The sequence below is a fragment of the Delphinus delphis genome, chromosome 15 (genome assembly GCF_949987515.2).
Source record: "Delphinus delphis chromosome 15, mDelDel1.2, whole genome shotgun sequence".
In the NCBI taxonomy this organism is placed as follows: Eukaryota; Metazoa; Chordata; class Mammalia; order Artiodactyla; family Delphinidae; genus Delphinus; species Delphinus delphis.
Genome location: NC_082697.1, coordinates 43956878 through 43978970, shown reverse-complemented (window position 1 = coordinate 43978970; position 22093 = coordinate 43956878). Strand labels below are relative to the sequence as shown.

The window sequence follows — 22093 nt, the reverse complement described above, 5'->3', positions numbered from 1 at the left end:
GCTGCATTATTCATAACACCCCCAAATGCAAACAGCCCAGATGTCCATTAATTGATAAACGGTTAAACAAACTGTGGAGTATTACAGTCACCCCTCGGTATCCAGTTTGGAGTCACCCCTCCAAACTGTGGAGTATTACAGTCACCCCACGATATACAAGGGGGACTGGTTCCAGGACCACTGAGATACCAGTGTCCATCGATGCTCAAACCCCACAGTCGGCCCCCCATATCCGAGGTTCCACGTCCACGGACTCACACTCCACGGGACTGGGAGGAGGGGAGGATGGGATTTCTTTGTGCGATGATGGAAATATTCTAGAACTAGGCAGTGGTGCTGATTACACAACTCTGTGAATATATGCAAACTCACTGATGCGCACTCTTTCAGAGGCTGAGTTACATGATACGTGAATTAGATCTCAATAAAAATCATTACTAAATAAAAAGTTGAATTTAAAAAGAAGATTCAGGATGCCTTCTGCCGGAAGCTGCGCAGACAGCAGCCTCACCTGCTCGAAGATCTCGATGGCCTTCTGGTACTGCTCCAGCTGGGCGGCGTACGCGGCCACTTTCAGCAGACATTTGTTAGCCGAGCTGAAACCGAGAACCAGAGCAGAGAGAAAACACTCCCAAAGAGAAATGACAAGACATCTCAGTGCACCTTCACGTGGTATGATGCAAGGGGCTCCCAGAGCAGAGTGAAGGTCTGTCTTTTATTACATGTAACAAAACCCACTGAATTACATCAAGAAAAATAATACTTGCCTGTTGGATTCTTCCCCTTTGTAATAATCAGCTGACTGTTCGTAATGGGCGATAGCCTGCAAACACACACACATTTTATTTAAACTATTTGTTTGAAGAGTTGCATTTAAAAACTACATTTGCACAGATATTTTTCCTATAAATAAACCTTTTCCAGCAGCAAATCTTTCACAACCCGGCCTGCTTTATTTTGGGAACAGAAGAGAGCACGCGCTTCCAGCAGATGGCTTGCTGTCCATCAAAATCTCTTCTTCCCTACCTCCCACCCAACAAACGCCCTGCCACCCCGTCTCCCCAGGCCTGCTGCAGTTAGGGGCAGCCAGGTGACCTGTCCTTCCCAATGGGCTGTAAGCAGACACGCTGTGGGCCACCTCCAGATGTGACCCACACATCTGACTCTGCAGCCTTCTCCAGGCCTGTCCCCTCCCCGTGAGCTGGAAGGCAAGGGCCACGTCTAGTGATGCCGGAAGCCGCAAACTGAAGATGGCAGCCCTTCTGTCAGCCTGGTTCCCAAGTGATGTCCCCACGACCGCCAAACCCCAAGCAGTGACAGTGGACTGTTATTTCAGAGACGTGTGACGCCCTATTCCATTCAGATCTGTGGCCTGCTGCAGCAGCACAGACGTCCCTCACGGATACCTAAGGGTCATCCAGAGTAAAGGTGTTGCCTTCCACCTAAGATGAGGGAGCCGTGAACAATCAAGTGGAGAGGAAACAGGCTGCAGCCTGGAAAGCTAGAAGCCCTCGTCATGCTGCGGCTTAAGACTTAGTGAAATCAAGCACCTGACAGCTCAGAAAGCAGGACCCCGCCTGCTGGAGCAGTGACCCCATGGTTAAACATAATGGGCTACCGGGCTAAGACGAAGAATAATGATGCAAAGCACCAGTACGGAAGCTCTTCATGAAGCAGTAAATAAAAACAGCCAGAAAAGAGTATATACAGATACACAAACACGTGGAGGAAACACCTGGAATCCACCCTTTTGGAGCACCGTCAGAGCCCTCACACACACACACACACACACACGCGCGCGCGCGCACGCATGCTTTACTCTCCCACTACACCATTAGCTCTGAGGGCAGGCAGGCCCACGTGGCTTTGCTCCCAAGCCCAGCGCGACGCCTGTCACACAGCAGGTGCTCAGCAAACAGGTGCTGAGGGGACGTGGGCAGCTGCATTTCACAGGTGGTCCGGATTACACTACCAGTACCATCATGACTCATGGGAATGCCTATCAAAGAAAGGTTTCCCATGAATTTCTGATTAGTCAAACATTGTCTCTGAACTGTCCTCATTCTCTGAAGTACTTTGCACCCTTTCCCATCCTAATAATGGGGTTAAGTATGGGAAACAACACCAAATCACTGTGTAAAGAGTACCAGGCTGTATAACCTCTTCCCAGGGAGGGAGCGTACCTACTACTCACCTTCCTGGCTCTTACCGCCCAGAACTCAGGGAACAGTGCTGGGCTGAACCATGTGGAACTGCTGTTTTGGAGGGTAAAAAAAAAGGCCAAATGCAGATGATATGGTGTAACCTGACACGCAGTAAATAATGACACTGGTTCATCAAGACATTATAGCTCTAAACTACAGCTAGAGTTATCATAGTAAAAGAAAAAATCTGTTTGGTTTTTAATAATTAATAATGCTAATTAAACCACTAATCAAATTTCATGGTATTCCCAAGTTTTGACAGAAAATAGTTGGAAAAAAACTTACCTAGCGCTTAACAGAGAAGTTTCAAAGAAAAGAGGTTGGGCACGGGTTATCTTTGGATGTTCAAACTAGTGTGGAATTTTAACACATAGTGACATTAATCAGGCACAAGTCAACCCTTACACGTTAGAATTCAGCCCAGAGTATCTTACAATTTCAAGGATGATAATAAATATCAAAAGTAGAGGGCTTCCCTGGTGGCGCAGTGGTTGGGAGTCTGCCTGCCGATGCAGGGGACACGGGTTCGTGCCCTGGTCCGGGAAGATCCCACATGCCGCGGAGCGGCTGGGCCCGTGAGCCGTGGCCGCTGAGCCTGCGTGTCCGGAGCCTGTGCTCCGCAACAGGAGAGGCCACAACAGTGAGAGGCCCGAGTACCGCAAAAAAAAAAAAAAAAAAAAAAGTAGAACACAGCCGCCAATAACAACAGCACATGTAACAATAAATCCAGACACAAAAAGCAGTTATTATCCTGTAATTTGGATAGCGTGCCAAAGGAATCACAATACTCCTCCTTGGGGAGTCTGGTAGGCGTCACGGTGCTGGAGAACACTGGGCCCTGAAGGCAGAGACCGGACTCTAGGACTGCGCTCACCAGCGGAGTCTTAAGGCAAACGCAACAGCTGAGGGTCAAGCTCAAGAGTCCACTTTGTAGGTGAAACAGCCTTAAACAGCCTTCAGATGGGATCATCCTTTCAGAACCTACGCCCTGAGAACCTGCCATAGACACTTACCCTACACTGTAACAGACAACACGAAATCACGTTCTCCAGGGGCTGAGACGGACACGAGCCAGAGCTCCTCTGGGTCACTGAATATTACTGATTATTATTATATTAATGTTTTACCTGGAAGTCAAAGGAGTATCGTGAGTTTATGGAACTTCACGTTTCCTTGTTCACCAGCTAAAATCTGAGTGAACCAGGGAACACATCGCGGCCACATTAACAGGGAAGAAACATAATGAATCAGACATAAGATGCCTCAGTGTAACTGATTTTTCAAAGCAACATCACGCGCCACCAACACAACCTGGAGAGTCCCGCCAGGGAGGCGAGGGTGAGGACGCTTCTAGACACAGGAGCCCAACGTGAGGCAGCAAGACGAGCTGAGCCCCACGCGTGTGCTGAGTGATGCGGTTCTTACGACGCACCGTGACATGCCCCACATAAGCGCCAGGAGGTGCTGCCCACGGGCACCCTGCAGAATGGCAGGAACACCGCGGGCGACAGGCTGCAGAAGCTCCTGTGCGTGACAAACTGTCAACTTTGTTCAAGAAGAAGGAAAACAAGAGTTCGCCACAGGTCGTTTATCCACCCTGAATCTTCTGGAGACGCATGTCGTAAAGAGGCTGCCCAAGACCACCCCGGAAGACAGAGGACTGACCACCGAGGACAGGAGCGGACGCAGCGGCCTCGGCGGGAGAAACGCTCTGCCCAGCGGCGCTCATCCCCGCAAGGTGGTTCAGCTCAGTACAGATGTGGAGCCACCCCAGCCACCGGACTCGGCTCCTCCTGCTCTGCCACCGACTCTGCGCCTGGGGCTCATCACCTCCTCCTGGGTCTGCAGAAAAGCTCCCCACAGAGACGGGGAGTACGGCCCTGATGTAGTCAAGGTCTAAGGGCAGCCTCAGAAAAGCGTGGCACAGTATGACAAAAACGGCTCAAAGCCAAGTCCATGAAACGAGCCAGAGAGTTCTGAGCTGTGTGACCACAAGGGGCGTCAGCATGAAGTCAAAGGGCGACGTTAACAAGGCCTGTCTGACTGCAGTACCGAGAGGGCCTCCCCGCCCGAGACTCCGTCTGCTCTGGCGGGTGCAGTGTGACAGTGAGGGCATCCTCTGCTCACTCATCAGAGCCTGGGCTCTCGGACACACCAGTAAACCACAGGAAGGTTCGGGCTGACGTGGGGCACCCACTCCAGTGGTGGGAGCCGGCAACACAGGGACGGTGAGCAGGCCATCAGAGTGACTGTAAGGGGGCCACTGAGGTGGGAGGGCGTCTGGGTGTGTCCCCGCGAGGGCTGAGGTCCCAGTTTTAACTAGGTGGCTGTGATACTTCTCATCACAGTTACAAATGAGCAAAGCTCTGAAGGACAACTGACGTGTGGGAGAAGAGCTCAGGGCAAAGGGACAAGCAGCGCAAAGACCCTGAGGCAGAGAACACCTGTGCGAGGGTCAGCAGAGGTCAGGGTGGCTGCTGCAGGGGGAGCAGGAGAGCAAGGGGGGACGAGGAAGAGGGGAGCCTGAAAGGTGCTGGGTGAGGGGCCAATCCGTGGGGCGCAGGAGGCCACCTGCAAGGTTGGAAACAGTGGAGAAACAACCTGATCTCCTGCGAACGAGGATGGCGAGTTGCCAGCATACACGGGACACTTCAAGCTGCGACGCTGCGTGAGCACAGACAGGAGCACGGGAGCGGGCACAGTGAGAGCGGACGAGGACCCAGCCCCAAAGGGAGAGAGGAGGAACCTGCCAAGGGTGGGGGGCAGAGAACCAAGCGGGAGCCGTGCTCCAGAAGCCAAGGGAAGAGGTGAAACAGGAGAGGAAGAGAGACAAGAGTGACAACGGTCCAGCGCGAGCAGCAGGCACGGGGTGAAGGGTGACCTCTGAGAGCTCAGCGTCCGCCCCAGACAGTGCAAGCCGTCGCTCCCTGACTCGCGCCTGCTTCCCACGGCGCTCGGTTTTACATCAACGCCGTCCCCAGTTGGAGGGAGGCAGCCTGGGGAGCTGGCAGGGCTCTCCCTCCTGCCCCAGCCCGAGGTCTCCACATGACCCTGTCTGCGCGCGCATCCCTCTGCCCTCATGAGCCCACTGCAGGGGCGCCTGGGGTCCCTGCCCGCCGCCTCCCCCGTCCACACACCTTCTCGATGTCCACCAGCTCCGTCTCGTAGATCTCCGCGATGGTGATGTGGTGCTTGGCCGCGATCGTGAACCTTCCCTGGGGAGGAAACAAAGCAGTCACATCCCGGTTAACTGTGAGCTATCTCGAGGGTTCCACCCCACGGCCGCTCAAGCAAGGCATGTCTTACCATGTCTGTGTAAATGTCGATGGCTGCATTTAAGCAGTTGATAGCCTCTGAAGCGAAGGCATTCAAGAAAGACAATGAAAAATCCATTCAGTCAGAGGGTTCGCTGAGCCTGTCTTCCTGGCTGCTTCTACATGGCTAAGGGGCCCCGCTGGGGCGGGGCGGGGGCAGGGTGGTTGGCAAAAAGCAAACACACGTCCAGCCCCTTGCGGAACCTGTCCACGGAAGTGTCATCAACACCTGCCAATCTATCCACTAAAACCTTAAGTGCAGTGCACTCCTCACTGGTATCACGTGTATGTATTAATTTTGAAAGACAGTACTTTTTGTACAGTGTTAAAAGACGCTAACTTTCGGTGTACTAACAAATACCAATAGGAAGAAAAAATCTAATAAACGAGAGTGCTAATGACACTCATTTTCTGAAACAGTGAGCCAACAGTTTCCCACCACACGGTGGCGTTTACAACGCTGGCAAGCGGTTGGCGGCTCCAAGTTTACTGCTTTTGCTCTAAAGAGGCAGCAGAGCAAAAAGGCCTGACCGAAGGATCAGAAAGACAAGTAGATTAGTGAAAATAAAAGCAATTTCCCCCTAAGCTGCATAAGAAATGTGGATTGTTATGCCGCTAAAAATACAGAAAAATAGAAAAGCTACCCACAAAACCCGCTCAAACCCCCGGCTAGGAATTTGATGCCCTTTTCCTCCCTGTGTTTTCTGGATGCGTTTCTATGAGCACTGACGTATTGTGAATTTCAGATTTCGGCTCTCCACGGTTCCTCAGCTGCCGTGAGAACATTTCCCAGGTCAGTGAGACACCCTGACGCCAGGGGCTCAGTGCCTGCAACACACTCTGAAATACTGACGTGAGGTGATTCTACTGTGCACTTAGGCTGTGCCCAGTTTTTCCCCTTTGGAAACTAAACTGTGGCTAATCCTTATACCACAGCCCTTGAAATAGCTTGTTTCAGTGTGATGTATTCACAAGAGCTGGGATTTCTGTGTTCAAACGGGCTGCTGAAACAAGGAGGGAGGTTCCACAGCCACCAGTGCACGTGTGGAGGGAGGAGATGAGGCCTTCAATCGCTAAGTGTGCGCTCCTCTAACTCAAAAAGAAAGAACGTCTGCAAAACTTCACCTCTTCAAATACCCAAGATCATTCTTTCCTCAAAACCTAAAGTGTTTGAAAAACACTTTTTAAAGAAGTCACATGAATGCTGTGTGAATAAGCTGTTTTCAACTATAGGATTTTACGACCTCCCATTAACTGGATCTCCACACACACTATTCGGGAGCGAGGGAACACTCGTTTCCTTTAGTGAGCGATGTACACACTCACACAATTAAGGTAAGACTTGGATAAAATTAACGCTAATTTCCAAAAAACTGTCCATAACGCAACTCCACAATGGAGTTCAAGAAAATGGTGTGGAGCACTAAGCTGGATAAATTTAATAGATTTCGCCTCATAAAAGCTTCAGCTGATTGCAGTTAAAAATCCCCAAATCTCCACCGTCCTGAAGCACGAGCATCTCGCTCTAGCAGCACAACCTGCGTGAGGTCCAGGGGGCACGGGACAGAGCGCGGCTCACCTTGGGGGTCTGCCTTCTTGTAGGCGTTCCCAGCATCCACAAAGCTGGTGGCGGAGTCGTGTTTGCTCTGCAGCTGCATATGGAGCTTGGCTGCCTGACAAAACGCATTTCCTGCAGCTGAAGAAGATAAATGACTCAGTTAGCACAGAGGAGCAAGCACCCTGCAGAGCGGCCCTGCTCCAGGAGCCCGGCCCACGCCCACCTGGGGAAGGCCCCATCCCTGACAGCAGCACACGTGCCTGTGATCCAGTGCACCTTGGGTGGTCACGAAGACGCCCAGGACCCAGGGGGACAGCAACAAGGGCTCCTCTCAGCCCCAGGCCTCCTTCCACACTGACCGCCTGGCGGCGGGTGTTCAGCTCTGTCCCCGGCACAGGCCCCGCACCAACAGGGTGTCTCCGCGGAGGCATGAGGCCAGGAGGGCCCACAGGCGAGGATGAGCACCGCCCATCTCTCTGCGTCCACTGGCTCACCTGGCATCACCGGAGAAACAGCGACAAAGGCTCCCAGAGCAGGCTCTCAAGGAATGAAGATGAGGCCCACAATTTCTAAAGTCAAAGCTCTTTCCTAAGTTTATGACAAAGTCTGACAGAGACCCATGGGGTTGAACTGTGCATGTCCCACTTGGTGTGGAACTGGCACACCTCCCTGTAGTCACACGGGTGCTGTCCGGGGGCACAGCGTGAGAGGTTCATGCACTCAGCTCTTCCAGAAAAGGTTCTGGATCAGGAAATGTGGCTTCTGGTGGGGCTGAAATGGAGGAATGAAGGAGGAAGGACCGGGCTGGGGCGGAAGAGGTCAGGCCCGCCCAGGAGGCTGTGAAGGTCAGCATGGGACCTGGACGAGGATGAACCCACTTCACCACTAGGTCCTCAAGCGCAGGGGAGAACCAGGACTGGGGGTGGCTGATGCGGGTCTGGAGTCGGAAGTCAGGACCAGCAGGGATGGAGGAAGAGCTCGCCCCATTAGGAAAGGCACGACCAAGAGTATCACAAAACCTCCTGGTACTTAAAAAAATTTTTCAGTCATAAACGTTTCAAAGACATTCAGAAAAGTATAAAAAACAGTGACAGATGCCTAAGAACCCTGATGGTATTAAACATTTAGTTTAAATTTCTTTTCAGAAACAGAACAGTCAATTCCACTGAAGCTTCAGTGGCTCTCCGTGTCCCAACCACACTCCCAGAGGAAACTACGTAATTCCCACTGTGGTTTCTGGACCTCCACCCAAGGGAGAAGAGGCAGCACAAGCCCCTGAGCCAGCCTGCCCAGATTCAAGTCTTGCTCTGTGCAAGACAAAAGAGCGCCCAGGCACTTCTGAAAATATTTACCCACCAGCATGGCCTGGGCCCTGCCAGTCCAAGCAGACACTGGCCTGCGGCTGCAGCTGGGACTGCAGAAGCCTGCCCGCCAGGCCTTGACCCCTACCTTGGTGGACCGTGAACCCAGAGGCCCAGAGGAGGGGCCAAGCCACTGCCAGGGTGGTGGGCAGGCACCCAGGTCCTACGGGCAGCTGTGAACTTCCCGGTGGCAGTTCAGGAACGTAGCGGCCAAAGAGTGGTTCTGATGGGCTCGGCCTCAGAAGCGTGTAGCCATCACTTGGACCTTCTAGGCAAAACACTCAGAACAGCCTGGCCCCAGGCACTTGCACGCATGTTGGCCATTGTCATTATCACACGTAAATGTCCTTAGAGAACACCTGTGCTTTGCTGTGTTTAAGTGTCATCGTTTCTTTTACAACCGAATCCTCCCCCTCCCACCAATAATTTAGTTTTTGACAGTTTGTGCTGGCCGTCCCAGAACCAATCGTGGTCCATCCTTCCCTGGCTGAGGATAACAGCACGGCATCCAGGCTCTGCCGTGTTGGCTCCACTTCCCCGGATGATCTATTTTCTTTTAATAAATTGATTGATTGATTTTTTTGGCTGCGTCGGGTCTTTGTTGCTGTGCGTGGGCTTTTCTCTAGTTGCGGTGAGCAAGGGCTACTCTTCGTTGCGGTGCGCGGGCTTCTAATTGTGGTGGCCTCTCTTTGTTGTGGAGCACGGGCTCTAGGCATGTAAGCTTCAGTAGCTGTGGCACGCAGGCTCAGGAGTTGTGGCACACGGGCTTAGCTGCTCCGTGGCATGTGGGATCTTCCTGGACCAGGGCTCGAATCTGTGTCCCCTGCACTGGCAGGAGCATTCTTAACCACTGCGCCACCAGGGAAGTCCTCCCCAGACAATATTAAGAGCTTTGATTTTACAATTTCACACTCCCACCTTCCAAAACTAGGTGCTGGCTCACTTTTTCAGTCTGCACACTTACTCCAAACACCGCTAAAAATGCCAGCTCCATCTCTCCAAACTTGGAAGTGGTTTAACACATGCTCCTTCAAAGACAAAGTTACACACTTTCACAGGCCCAATTTCCTCAACTGTAAACATCTAATACCTGCCAGGATGACCTCTCAAAATTGGAGTAGCAGATGAATTACTTTATAAAAGAACTTCTAAAACTATAAACAAATGCAGTGGTGCCATGATCACCAACCACTAGGACATGGAAGTCATTTCAAAGAACCTGATTTTTTTTCAGTTTCTTATTTCATTTTTTAACCATTTTTTAAATTGAAGTAGAGCTGATTTACAATGCTGTGTTAGTTTCAGGTGTACAGCAAAGTGTTTCAGTTATATATATATATATCTATTCATTTCCAGATTCTTTTCCATTATACGTTATTACAAAAGATTGAGTATAGTTTCCTGTGCTATACAATAGGTCCTTGTTTATCTATTTTATGTATAGTGGTGTGTATCTGTTAATCCCAAATTCAAAGAACCTAATACTTATTAATTCACTACACAAATATGCTGAGTATCTATCGTGTTGCACATACTGGTCCAGGGCCTGTAGGTAGAGCAGAGATAAAGGCCAGAAACACCTTGGCTTTCTAAGGTTTATGTTCTAGCAAGGAACAGCACATAATAAAAGCACAGACAATACAAATGAACAAATGTACTTCATTTATTTTTGCTAGATGGTGGTAAGGGCATCGGAGAAAAGGGAACGGGGTTTCCCAGAAGAGAGGACTGCTATCTTTAAAAGCGACGGCCAGGAAAGACCTAAGACGACGATGACATTTGTAGAAGGACCTGGAAAAAACAGGGACTGGCCACGCCCTACTGTAGGGAAGAGAGTGCCAGAGGGACGGCACAGCACAGGCAGAGCCTCAGAGGAAAGAGCCAGGGAAGGAGTGGGTGGGCAGGAGAAGTGTCCAGAGTCGGGAGGGGATGGGAGATTGAGTAGATCCTGAAGGGCACCGTGAAGGACTGTAGTTCTGATTTGAAATAACATGACCTGACTTAAGATTTAATGGGATTACTTTGTTTTCTTCATTAAAACACACTAGGGGGCTTCCCTGGTGGCGCAGTGGTTGGGAGTCCGCCTGCCGATGCAGGGGACACGGGTTCGTGCCCTGGTCCGGGAGGATCCCACATGCCGCGGACCGGCTGGGCCCGTGAGCCATGGCCGCTGAGCCTGTGCGTCCGGAGCCTGTGCTCCGCAACGGGAGAGGCCACAGCAGTGAGAGGCCCACGTACCACAAAAAAAAAAAAAAAAAAAAAAAAAAAACACACTAGGAAAGTAAAGAAGCAGGGAGGTAACAGTCCAGGCAAGAGATCACTGGGGTCAGGGTGGGGAGAGCACACACGTCCCCCTCGGTTACATAACCGGTAATGTCCTGCTGAAAGGCATTTCCAAAGTTTAGAACATCTGGTCACCAAATAAATAAAGGGTCTTTTTAGATAAGATCACTTTTTACGTATGATTACAGGACCTGAACCAAACAAAAGATGTGAATGCTAATACTCTTTTCTCCTCCATTTTAAAATACATTATAATTCAGGTATAAATGCACTTTGGAAACAGAACATACCTTTTTAACCTACAACTAAACCTATAAAAATAATTTTACAGCCAGAAAAGACCTTTTAGGGTCATCCAGTTCAACAGCATTTTCTTCACTGAAATGATTTTAAAGTGTCAGCCTTAGAAGCAAGGGGGGAAATCGTCACACCGCACACCTCACGCTTACATGATGCAATGTGTCACTGACATCTCGATCAAGCTGGGAAAGCACACGGGGAGACACACTTAGAGAGGGCAAGACCCTGCCTCAGGTCATCCGCAGGTGTGAGGGGCCTGGAGACCCACGTCCTGCCCTGTCAAAGGCTGTCTCCACCTGCACTACAGAAAAGCCCCAGCACAGAACTTCTTTCTCCAGGGGTAGAGGATAAATTTGTTTCTCAAATCAGTGTTAGAAAAAGCCATCCCCTCTCAGAACAACGAAAAGAATTCTGATTTTATTTTGTGTAATTTCCCCCAGTAGAAAACATTATGTTAGAAACTGACGAGTCTGTCAGGGTTTATAGAAATAACACCTCCCACTGCTGCATTTCTCAGTGGATTACAACCAGTTACCAGAGTAAGGAATGGTTAGAAATTCTCCACCAAGGTTTAGGTAAACAAACACAGACTCTCCTGTTTATCCTACTTGTTTTCAATAAGTTTTACTACAACTTTCATTCCTTGCGGTACTGAATTTATTTAAGCACATTAATAAGAAGCAAAGATTACTATTCTTAAATCCAAGTAACTTTTAAGTCTTTTTAATCACCACATGCCCACTGTATGAAATGGTTTACAGACACTAAAACAGACACGGCCTCTATGCTTAAACTTCAGCCAGGATTTCAAGCTTTGTTCCCTTGGATCAAGGCCCCCCCGCCTCCCGGTCCACAGCCAGCAGTTTTTCTAAGGGGAAGGCAGACAGTCATTTCCTCCTTCAAAGTGATTTTAAAGTTATTTGCCTAAAAAGCAAACAAACAAAAACTTTATACATACCACTCCAATTCTTAGCCATCTTGAACATATTTGCAGCTCTGGTATACATTTCACAAGCTTCTTCTATTCTTGTGTTTCCTCTGAGAAAAATTAAAAAATGAGGTTAAGTTTTACTATAACAACCATCCACATCCCTAATCCTCCCCTCCTCCCTCAAACAATAAACATTTAATGAGCACTTACTATATGCCAGACCAGCTTTAGAGAACCTTAACAGCTGTTCAAAGGAGTTACTCTAATTATCCCTGCTGTCCAGATGAGGAAACTGAAGCATAAGAAAGTAGCCACACAGCAAGGATGCCACAGAACTGAGACTCAAATACAGATGTGGCAGGACTCAGGGCTTACACCCTCAACCAGAGTCTTTTCCATGCTTGAAAACTGAAGTTTTACTCATTCTGAGAAATGAGAAGTATATTTTTCAAAGGAAATTAGGATAAAGACATCTTGACACTTTTAACATCCAAGAGTTCAGCACTATGTTTATTCAGACTTAAAAGTAAAAACAAAACCCAGGGCTTCCCTGGTGGCCCAGTGGTTAAGAATCCGCCTGCCGATGCAGGGGACACAGGCTCGAGCCCTGGTCCGGGAAGATCCCACATGCCGCAGAACAACTAAGCCCGTGCGCCACAACTACTGAGCCTGCGCTCTAGAGCCCATGCTCCACAACAAGAGAAGCCACCGCAATGAGAAGCCTGTGCACCACAACGAAGAGTAGCCCCCGCTCGCCGCAACTAGAGAAAGCCAGCACATGGCAACGAAGACTCAACGCAGCCAAAAATATGAATGAATGAATGAATGATACTCAACATCATTAGCCATGAGAGAAATGCAAATCAAACCACAAACGAGCTATCGCTTCACTCCCACTACGCTGGCTAGAATCAAAAGACAGATCTAACAAATGTCAGGGAGGATGTACGGAAACTGGAACCCTCACATACTCCGGTGCAGGCGGCAAATTGTATAAAAAGCCACTTTGGATAACAGTTTGGCAGCTGCTCAAAGGGTTAAACATAGTTACTATGTGACCTAGAAATCCTACTCCCAGGTACATACCCAAGGGAAATGAAAACAACAGTCCACACAAAAACCTGTACACAAATGTTCACAGCAGCGTTACTCATGACAGACAAAAATGGACACAACCCAAACGTCCATCAAATGATAAAGGAGGTACACACACAATGGAGGAGATCAGACAATAAAAAGGAATGAAGTACTGATCATACTACAACGTAGACGAGCCTTCAAAAAACATAATGTGCAGTGAAGAGCCAGTCCCAGAGGAGCACACCATTCACATGAAAGGTCTACAACAGGCCGGTCTACAAAGACAGAAAGCAGACTGGTGGTTGCCTAGAGCTGGAAGTGCTAGAGAAAAATGAGGGGGGAGGGTACAGAGTTTCTTTCTGGGGTGATGAAAATGTTCTAAAGCTGCTTGTTGTGATTGTTGCAAAACTTGGTGAATATGCTTAAAACTACTCAACTGGACACTTTAAACAGGTGAATTGTATGGTATGTGAATTATATCTCAATAAAGCTGCTCCTCTCCCCTCTAAAAAAAACCCCTTTGGAAGCTATGTCACACAACCAATGATAGGATGGCAACAAACCACACCAAAAATGAAGCGTCAGAATAGGCAAAGCCTTCTCTCACTCACACCTTCATGTTTCTTTTTCTCTACTTCAGAGCTACATTTAAAAGAAAAAAAGAGAAAAAAAAAAAGCTAATTATCCCAATGGAAAATTCCCAACTTGAGAAAGCCTTCAAACTTAGCCACAGCTCCTTGGAGCTAACAAAGGCTTGCCACTTTCTGTGTCTTATTTTTCTAACATGTACCAGGAATCTTGAATTGTAATTATAGTGCAATCATTCTTTTTTTTTTAATTTATTTTTGGCTGCGTTGGGTCTTCATTGCTACTCGCAGGCTTTCTCTAGTTGTGGCGAGCAGGGGCTACTCTTCATTGTGGTGCGCGGGCTTCTCATTGCGGTGGCTTCTCTTGTTGCAGAGCACGGGCTCTAGGCGCGTGGGCTGCAGTAGTTGTGGCACATGGGATCAGTAGTTGTGGCTCACGGGCTCTAGGGCGCAGGCTCAGTAGTTGTGGCTCATGGGCTTAGTTGCTCCGCAGCACGTGGGATCTTCCCAGAACAGGGCTCGAACCCGTGTCCCCTGCACTGGCAGGCGGATTCTTAACCACGATGCCACCAGGGAAGTCCAGTGCAATTGTTCTTATTAAAGGTTTCCAAATAAAACTAGCTTAATTAAAATATATTTTATCCTATTATTTTCAGAAGCAGGTTCAGCTAGGAATAATAGACCACCTACATTATGCTAGGTTTTATGCTGCATATTTCCACATGCCTTACGTCATCTTCATTATTACAACGACCACAAAAGATCTCCATGTTACAGAAAACTGTACCTGGAGGTCAATGGCTTGCCCAAGGTCATCCAGCCAAGGTCAGTGGTGGAGCTGACACCTGATAACAGGTTCAGTGATGTTTATAAAAATAATGAATGAACCCTGCCTCACCTCTCCTAAAACAGAATCACCAGAAAATTTCTCATGTTAAAAGCACCAGAGAACTCATGTGTCATAAACAGACATAACTTAAAGAATTCATGAAAAAAATATACTTTCAAGTCACTCCAAATGCCTACTGTGTTCTACACCCATGAACGCTGATCTTTATAAGTTTTAAGGACAAATATTCAGAATTCACATTCAAATAATTCAACTGATCATTACCCAGAGCCCCCATAAGTGAGGTAGCTCCTCAAAAACAGAAACAAGTTTCACTGAGGGAGTCTACATTATAAAGTGATATAGTACAGTACATGGCACCGACCTGCCAGAAATCACTAAGAAAACAAAGTCCTTACCCAGGAGGAGGTCAGAATGCCAAGAAGAGTATTTAACTTCAGGGCTGGAGAAGTCTGAGAGTGTCTAACATCCCCACCCCAGGTTCCAAGGAGATGGGGTGAGAGTCACACGCCTCCCCCAGCCCCCAGGAGCAGCAGAGCTGGGCCCGAGCCTGCCTGCAAGCCCCTGCCTCTCTTAACTACCTTCCCCGGCCCCCACCTGTTCTCATTTTAATGTTTAGGAGGAAAAAAAATCAGCCTGGGAAAAATCACAGCCCATTATTCCAAAGAGCTCCAATGACATCTACACGCAGACCAGCCTATTAATCCTCCACTCATCCAAAGTCTTGCATTTTCCTCATGGTGAGTGAGAGCTATCTGGGAGCAGCGGGAAACTGCAACTGAGCACGTGCGCAGGTGGGGGCCAGAGACACCAAATCAAGAGCCGTGGGGACCAACGACACACACCAAGAGATATGCCCCAGAGAAGTGGGGCAACTGCTGAGGCGGAAAGAACGCTGCTCTTAACCCTCGAGACCTGGCGCAGAAGTGTCCTACCGCGTGACAATCACTGAGCTGTGATGATGCCAAAGCAGGACTAGAGACAGAATTCAGCTTCATCATCAGAACACCCTGAAGGGCTGTCAAACCGTGTGGAAGACTGAACACAGGGATCACTCTGAGTTTCCCAGGGCTAGGAGGGGCTCCTCCTGCTCGTTCACCAGTGACACCACTCCAGCCACCAGGCCGATGCCGGGACAGGGTGCAGCACAGGGCCTGGCTCACAGGCCTCAATCACGAGGCTGAAGACCCAGCGTCTGCATGGAAGAAACAGCCCACATCACAGATTTGCAAGTTCTCCCACGTGTCCCTCAAAACAAGCAAATACAGAAAGCTTCCCGAAAAGAAGTGAAAAATTCAAAGTCTGTTTAAAATACCTCTATCATTAAAGGAAACAGTTTCTCTATTCACAACACTTCTGACACCAAACGTGGGTTTTCTATGCTAAGCAACTCTCCAATTCCCTGCGGCCACCAGCGGGATGTCCTGAAGTGCGGGTTGAGCAACCGGACTTCAGGTGCCCGTTGCAAGTGCTGGGTCCTCCGTTCTTCTGACTGACCGGCTACAAATCAGTAGTTCCCACAACCTCCTCCTCAAATTCGATAATTTGCTGGAAGGTTTCACAGAACTCAGAGAAACACATTCCTATCACTGGTTTCTTATCAAGGACACAGCTGAGAAACAGCAAAACGGGAGACAGGCACAGGGCAGGCGTGTCAGGAGGGCACCCGGAGCCCCCCTCTCTCCGGGAGCCCCCCTCTCCCGGGGAGCCCCACTCTCCCCAGGAGCATCCTCTCCCTGGGAGCAGCACCTCCATGTGTCTCCAACCCGGAAGCTCTCTGAGCCCCATCGTGTAGGGTTTTTACAAGGTTCATGGCAGAGGAACTGACTACCCTGGTGACTGACTCAATCCCCTCGGGGGTGGGACTGAAAGTTCCAGCCCTCTAATCACTGGCTGCTTCCTCTGACAACCAGCCCCTATCCTGAAGCCATCAGGACCCACCTTGAGTCACCTCATTAGCATAACCCAGGTAGGGTTGAAAGGGGCTTATTATGAATAACAAGACTCCCCTCTCACCCTCACCACTCAGGGTCTTACAAGCCTTTACCAGCTCCGTGCCAGGAACCCAGGGTGGAGAACAAATATATATATTTCATATATCACAACATCACAGCCATATACAACTATTTATTCTACTTTTTACCCTCCAACAAGCAATTTACTTTCATCTGATACTTTATATCTGTAATCTCCACAGATTCTAAAACTTGGGAGTTTTCCTAGATAAACTTAACCCTTTCAGGGTTATTTTAGTTCTGGGTTTAATATGTCTGTAAACAGTCCAGCTTCCTCCACCTGATGACGAAGCAGAGCGCCTGCAGCAGGTGGAATGCAGAGGCCCCAGGGAGATACTTTTCTTAGTGCTCACTTGAATTCTTATACCAAATGCCTGTAACTGCTTGACTGAAGTCCTCTGCTTTTTCACAAACCAGTAACAGGAGGAGTAGTGCAAGCACGCAGGCCTTGGAGTTGGACTGCCTACCACAAACGTAGGCATCTGTCTACTCCCCTCCCTCCCCGCCCCCCAAGAGCAGACACAGCTCCACGCCCCAGAGCACCGCCCCCAGAGCAGCTGGCAGGAGACAAGCAGGGGCCTCATACTTGACAGGTGGCCTCAGTGCTTTGCCCTGGACCCTGGGATTCCATCTTCTGAGAACATCTCACTTTATTTCCATTTATGTAAGAAAAAATAATCACAGATTCTCAGACACAGGAAACAATCTGAGACATTTAAAGACTGTCTGACAAAAGTATCTGCATTTAAGCATAACTTGCTGAAATAAAGTTACAAGAACAGGTGCAGCAAAGAAAGCTACTTGGACTTTATTTGTAATAGTCCCAATGCCTTGACTTGACATGGGGAGTCACCTCTCTTGAAGAGGAGAGATATGTATAGATTGGACCTTTTAGTAAAACAAACCAAGATTCTTAAATATTACAAGGAAGCCAAAAATAGGAATTACTGGATAAACTCAGAAATGACACACATAACATGACTTGCCAAGAGAAGTTTTTATATTTAATTTCAATCTTTATAAAAATTCAAGTTTTAAACTGAACTTAATCTTTCAGACTTGCGATTCCCATAGGACAACGATGGCTGCCTAAATACAAGCGCGTCCTCACATCCTTGAGAACCACACAGATCGACAAGGAGCAGATACAACCACCCGTAATACACCCACGGCAGAACTAGCGGACAGAATTCAACAAGACTTCATTTAAATAAAGACCCTGAACTAGCAGAGACAGGGACACAGCCCCTGCTAGAAATCAGGAGGGGACGCCTGGACACAAGACGGGGTGCGGCAGGGTCCCAGCAACAGCAGCTCACAGACAAGACCCCAGCAAGGAGGGGCCGCAGAGTGGGGTCAAGGAGGCAGGTATGAGACCTGGAGCACCTGGGGGGCTGGAAGGGTGGCCTGGCTAGAGGCGGCAGACTCCAGAAGACGTGCTTCTGCGGGAGGGAGGGGGAGAGGAGGCTTGGCAGTGAAGGGAAAGAAAGCGAGGTGGAAATAAACTCAGGGTCTTAGGAAACGGGAGGAGGCAGAACTGGAGTGGCAGCAAGTCCCAGCCCACCCCCATGACCCTAGTCCTCAAAGAAGCCGCACTAACTACTGCTAGAAGGCGGAGCGCTCAGGAGGAACCAGGCTTCCCATTTTGATCCTTCCCCAAGTTAGGGATACGCAGCAGACCCTCTCTTGTGATGGGTCTGGCAGGGACACCAGCTGCGCTCGCAGTCAGCCATGTGATCACTGACACACTCACAACCATTCTGGACCCAGATGCCCGCTCTGCTTTTCACTTGCAGTACCTATTCAACGAACAGCAAGAGACATTCAACACTATTATAAAATAGGCTTTGTGCGAGATTGTTTTGCCCAGCTGTAGGCTAATGGAAGTGTTCTGAGCATGTTTAAGGAAGGCCAGGCTAAGCTATCATGTTCGGTAGGTTAGGGGTATGAAATACATTTTCAACTTACGAGGGGTTTATCAGGACATAACCCCACTGTAAGCGGAGCAAGAATAACTGAACCTCTCCGATACACACACACCCTGGATAGAGGGGCAAGTAGAACACCCTCTCTGAGTGGCACATAGGTAGGTAATGGATTTTTCCCAGGGCAGACAAAATACTAGATCCTAAGTAAGAAAACCGAGCGAAGGGTATTAAAAAAGATTCATGGCATAAAGGTAGCCAGTAAAATAAAATTATGAAATTTCCTAAATAAAAAGCAAAGAAAAGAGATCACATGAAGAAAAACTGCAAATAAAACACAATACGGTTGACCCTGGAACAATGCGGGGTGTTGGTGCGCTGACCCTGGTGCAGCCAGCCCTCCAAACACGCAGTCCCCCGCCCGCACCCTCGCGTTCCACAGATCGGGCAGCACTGCAGTACCTACTACTGAAAAAAACCTGCGTGTAAGTGGACCCACGCAGTTCCAACCCATGTTGTTCAAGGGTCAGCTGTACATAACAAATATAACAAAATGACAGAATTAAAAATCAACCATATGCTAGTCATACCAATAATGTAAATGTGCTGAAGATGTTTAGATTTGCTCACAAATCTAAACAAACAAAGCCCAACTCTGTGCTCAATATGACAGACACAACTAAAATAAAGCTATTCTGAAAGCCTCAAGATAAAGAGCTGGTCGGGAGTTTGCCAAATATGTCAACCTGCGTTTGTTAGATTTGTTGCAACAAGAAATATCCCCAAGTCTTCCCAAAGCTTCTCTCTCTCTCTCTCACTCTACCTTGTGCTGGTTGTGACTCTGCTGGCTCTTTCTCCGTGGGTCTTCTCTCTGATCTGGAATGCGGCCCCCATCGGGTGTACTCCTCTCATGACGGAAGCACAGATGACCCCTGCAGCTTCTGCTCTCACTTCCTACTTCAAAGTCAGTCCCGGCCACCTTGCCTGGCACTGCGCCTGGACTCAACGGGGAGGGGAGGTGCCCTCTCCCTGGGGCGAGGCAGCACAGGCCACATGGCAACAGGCATCAGGTATAATCCTCTTACCTAACACAGCTCTAAAACAGGCAAATGCAAGTAACAAGAAAGCAGGGATTGCTGGCATCAGACAAGGTAGAATTTGGGCTCAGAAGTATCAAATGAAATAAAGAAATTCACTTCATAATGCTAAAGATACAATTCAAATGAAATTATATTAATTGTGAATATCTATGTACCAAAACCTGGCAGCCACCTTTCTACAGCAGAAATTACAGGAATCCTAAATGCCAAAATAATCTTGAAAAGGAAGAACAAAACTGGAGGGCTCATACTTCCTGATTTCAAAACTTACTACAAAGCTACAGTAATCAAAACAATGTGATACAGGCATACAAAAAGACATACAGACCAACGAACTAGAATAGAGAACGCATGAATAAATCTTTGCATATATGGGCAAATGATTTTTGACAAGGGTGCCAAAATATTCAACAGGGAAAAGACAGTCTTTACAACAAACAGTGCTGGGAAAACCGGATACTGACTTGCAAAAGAATAAAGTTGGACCCTTACCTATCACCTTATACAAAAATTAACTCAAAATGGATCAAGGACCTAAATGTGATACTTAAAAAAAAAAATCTTAGAAGAAAACAGCAAAATCTTCATGACACTGGATTTGCCAATGATATCTTGGATATGACACTAAAGGCACAGGTTAGAAAAGAAAAATAGACAAATTGCATTTCATGAAAATTAAAAAAAATTTATGCATCACAGACACTATTCACAGAGTAAAAAGACACCATACAGAATGGGAGAAAAGACCTGCAAATCACATACCTGATAAGAGATTAATATCCAGAATATAAAGAGAACTCCTAAAACTCAACAATAACAGAAAAAACAAACCAATTCAAAAATGTGCAAAGGACTTGAATAGACATTTCTCCAAAGAAGATATATGAATGGCCAATAGGCACATGAAAAGATGCTCAACATCACTAATCATTAGGGAAATGCAAATCAAAGCCACAATGAGATATCATCTCACACCTGTTAGAAGGGCCATTATTAAAAAAAAAAAAACAAACAGAAAATAACAAATGCTGGCAAGCATGTTCAGAAATTAGAACCTGTGTGCACTGTTGGTGGGAATGTAAAATGGTACAGCTACTGTGGAAAAACAGTATAGCAGTTCCTCAAAAAATTAAAAGTAGAATTACCACATAATCCAGCAATTTCATTTTGGGGTATATACCCAAGAGAATGAAAGGCAGGGTCTTGAAGAGATATTTGTACAATCATGTTCATAGCAGCATTATTCACAATAGCTAAAATGTGGAGGCAACCCTAGTGTCCATTAATGAATGAATGGATTAGCAAAATGTGGTATATACATACGATAGATTATTCAGCCTTACAAAGGAAAGAAATTCTGAAATATGCTACAATATGGATGAATCTTGAGGACATTATGCTAGGTGAAATAAGCCAATCACAAAAACACAAATACTGTATGATTCCACTTATATGAAGTACTCAGCATAGCTGAAATCATGAAGAAAGTATACAGTGGTTTCCAGGGGCTGGGGGAGCAGAGAATGGGTAGTTATTAATGGGTATAGAGTTTCAGTTTTACAAGATGACAAGAGGTATGGGATGGTGGTGGTGGCTGCACAACAATATGAATGTACTTTAATACTACTGAACTCTACACTTAAAAATGGTTAAGATGGTGAATGTTATGTGTATTTTACAATAAAAAAAGAATTAAAAAAATTACAATAGATCCAAGAAGACAGAAATACACTCATAAAAGGAGATATTAATATAACCTTTTAGTCCAAAACAGGTCAAGTGGACAAAAAATATAGACATGAAAGACCTAGACAACATAATCAGTAACCAGATCTCAGGGATCTCTAGCAAGTCACACACTCTGAAAAGAGAAAACCCACTTCTTCTTAAGGGCACATGGACCACTAATGAACACCAATCACATATTAGGTGGCAAAGAAAACCTCAGTATGTTCTCTGACCATAATGAAATAAAGCTAGAAATTAATAAGATATAAAAAAGGCCCTTCTACCTGGTACAAAACCCTCAAAGAACTCCTGGGTCAAAGATGAAACAAATTAAAATAAAAACACTATATATCAGTATCTATGGGATGCAATTAAAACAGTAATACAGTTATAAAGGAAAATTCATCCATGAATATTTGGATCCATATAAATAAAATAGAAATAATGAATTAAATACCACCCCTCACCCCCCAAAAAAGCCAAGGGAAAAAAACAAAAGAAAGTAATAAAGGCGAAAGAGAAATTAATAAGGTAGAAAACAGGAAACTAGTAAAACTCATAAGTCAAAATATCAGTTGTTTAAAGAAAAAGAATCAAGACAAAACGGGGACAAGCCCTAACACATAAGTAAGAAGTAAAAAGAGGGAAATAACTGCTGCAATAACATTTTAAAAGTCATAAAAGACTACTTTGCACAACTCTGCAAATAAATTTTAAAACTTAGATGAAATGAATAATTTCCTTGTAAAATACAATTTACCAAAACTGACCTCAGCAGAGATAGAAAGTTTAAACATTATAAATTCCAGAGGGAAAAAAGAGAAAGTTATCAAAGAAATACCCACCAAAAAGCCCAA

At 47.1% G+C, this 22093-nt stretch overlaps 1 protein-coding gene across 3 annotated transcripts in view; it reads right to left on the bottom strand.

The window, feature by feature from the left end:
• The window catches only part of NAPB (NSF attachment protein beta), a 40904-nt gene that overhangs the window by 11494 nt on the left and 7317 nt on the right, over positions 1 to 22093 (bottom strand). For 2 of the 3 annotated variants that reach the window (XM_060031277.1, XM_060031278.1), the window contains exons 2-7: positions 11979 to 12058; positions 7098 to 7214; positions 5511 to 5557; positions 5342 to 5419; positions 768 to 823; positions 512 to 596 (exon numbers count right to left, since the gene is read on the bottom strand). In XM_060031277.1, coding sequence (XP_059887260.1) covers positions 512 to 596; positions 768 to 823; positions 5342 to 5419; positions 5511 to 5557; positions 7098 to 7214; positions 11979 to 12058 — 463 coding nt within the window. The remainder of the gene's footprint in view (positions 1 to 511; positions 597 to 767; positions 824 to 5341; positions 5420 to 5510; positions 5558 to 7097; positions 7215 to 11978; positions 12059 to 22093) is intronic. The other variant, XM_060031279.1, reaches the window with a different exon arrangement.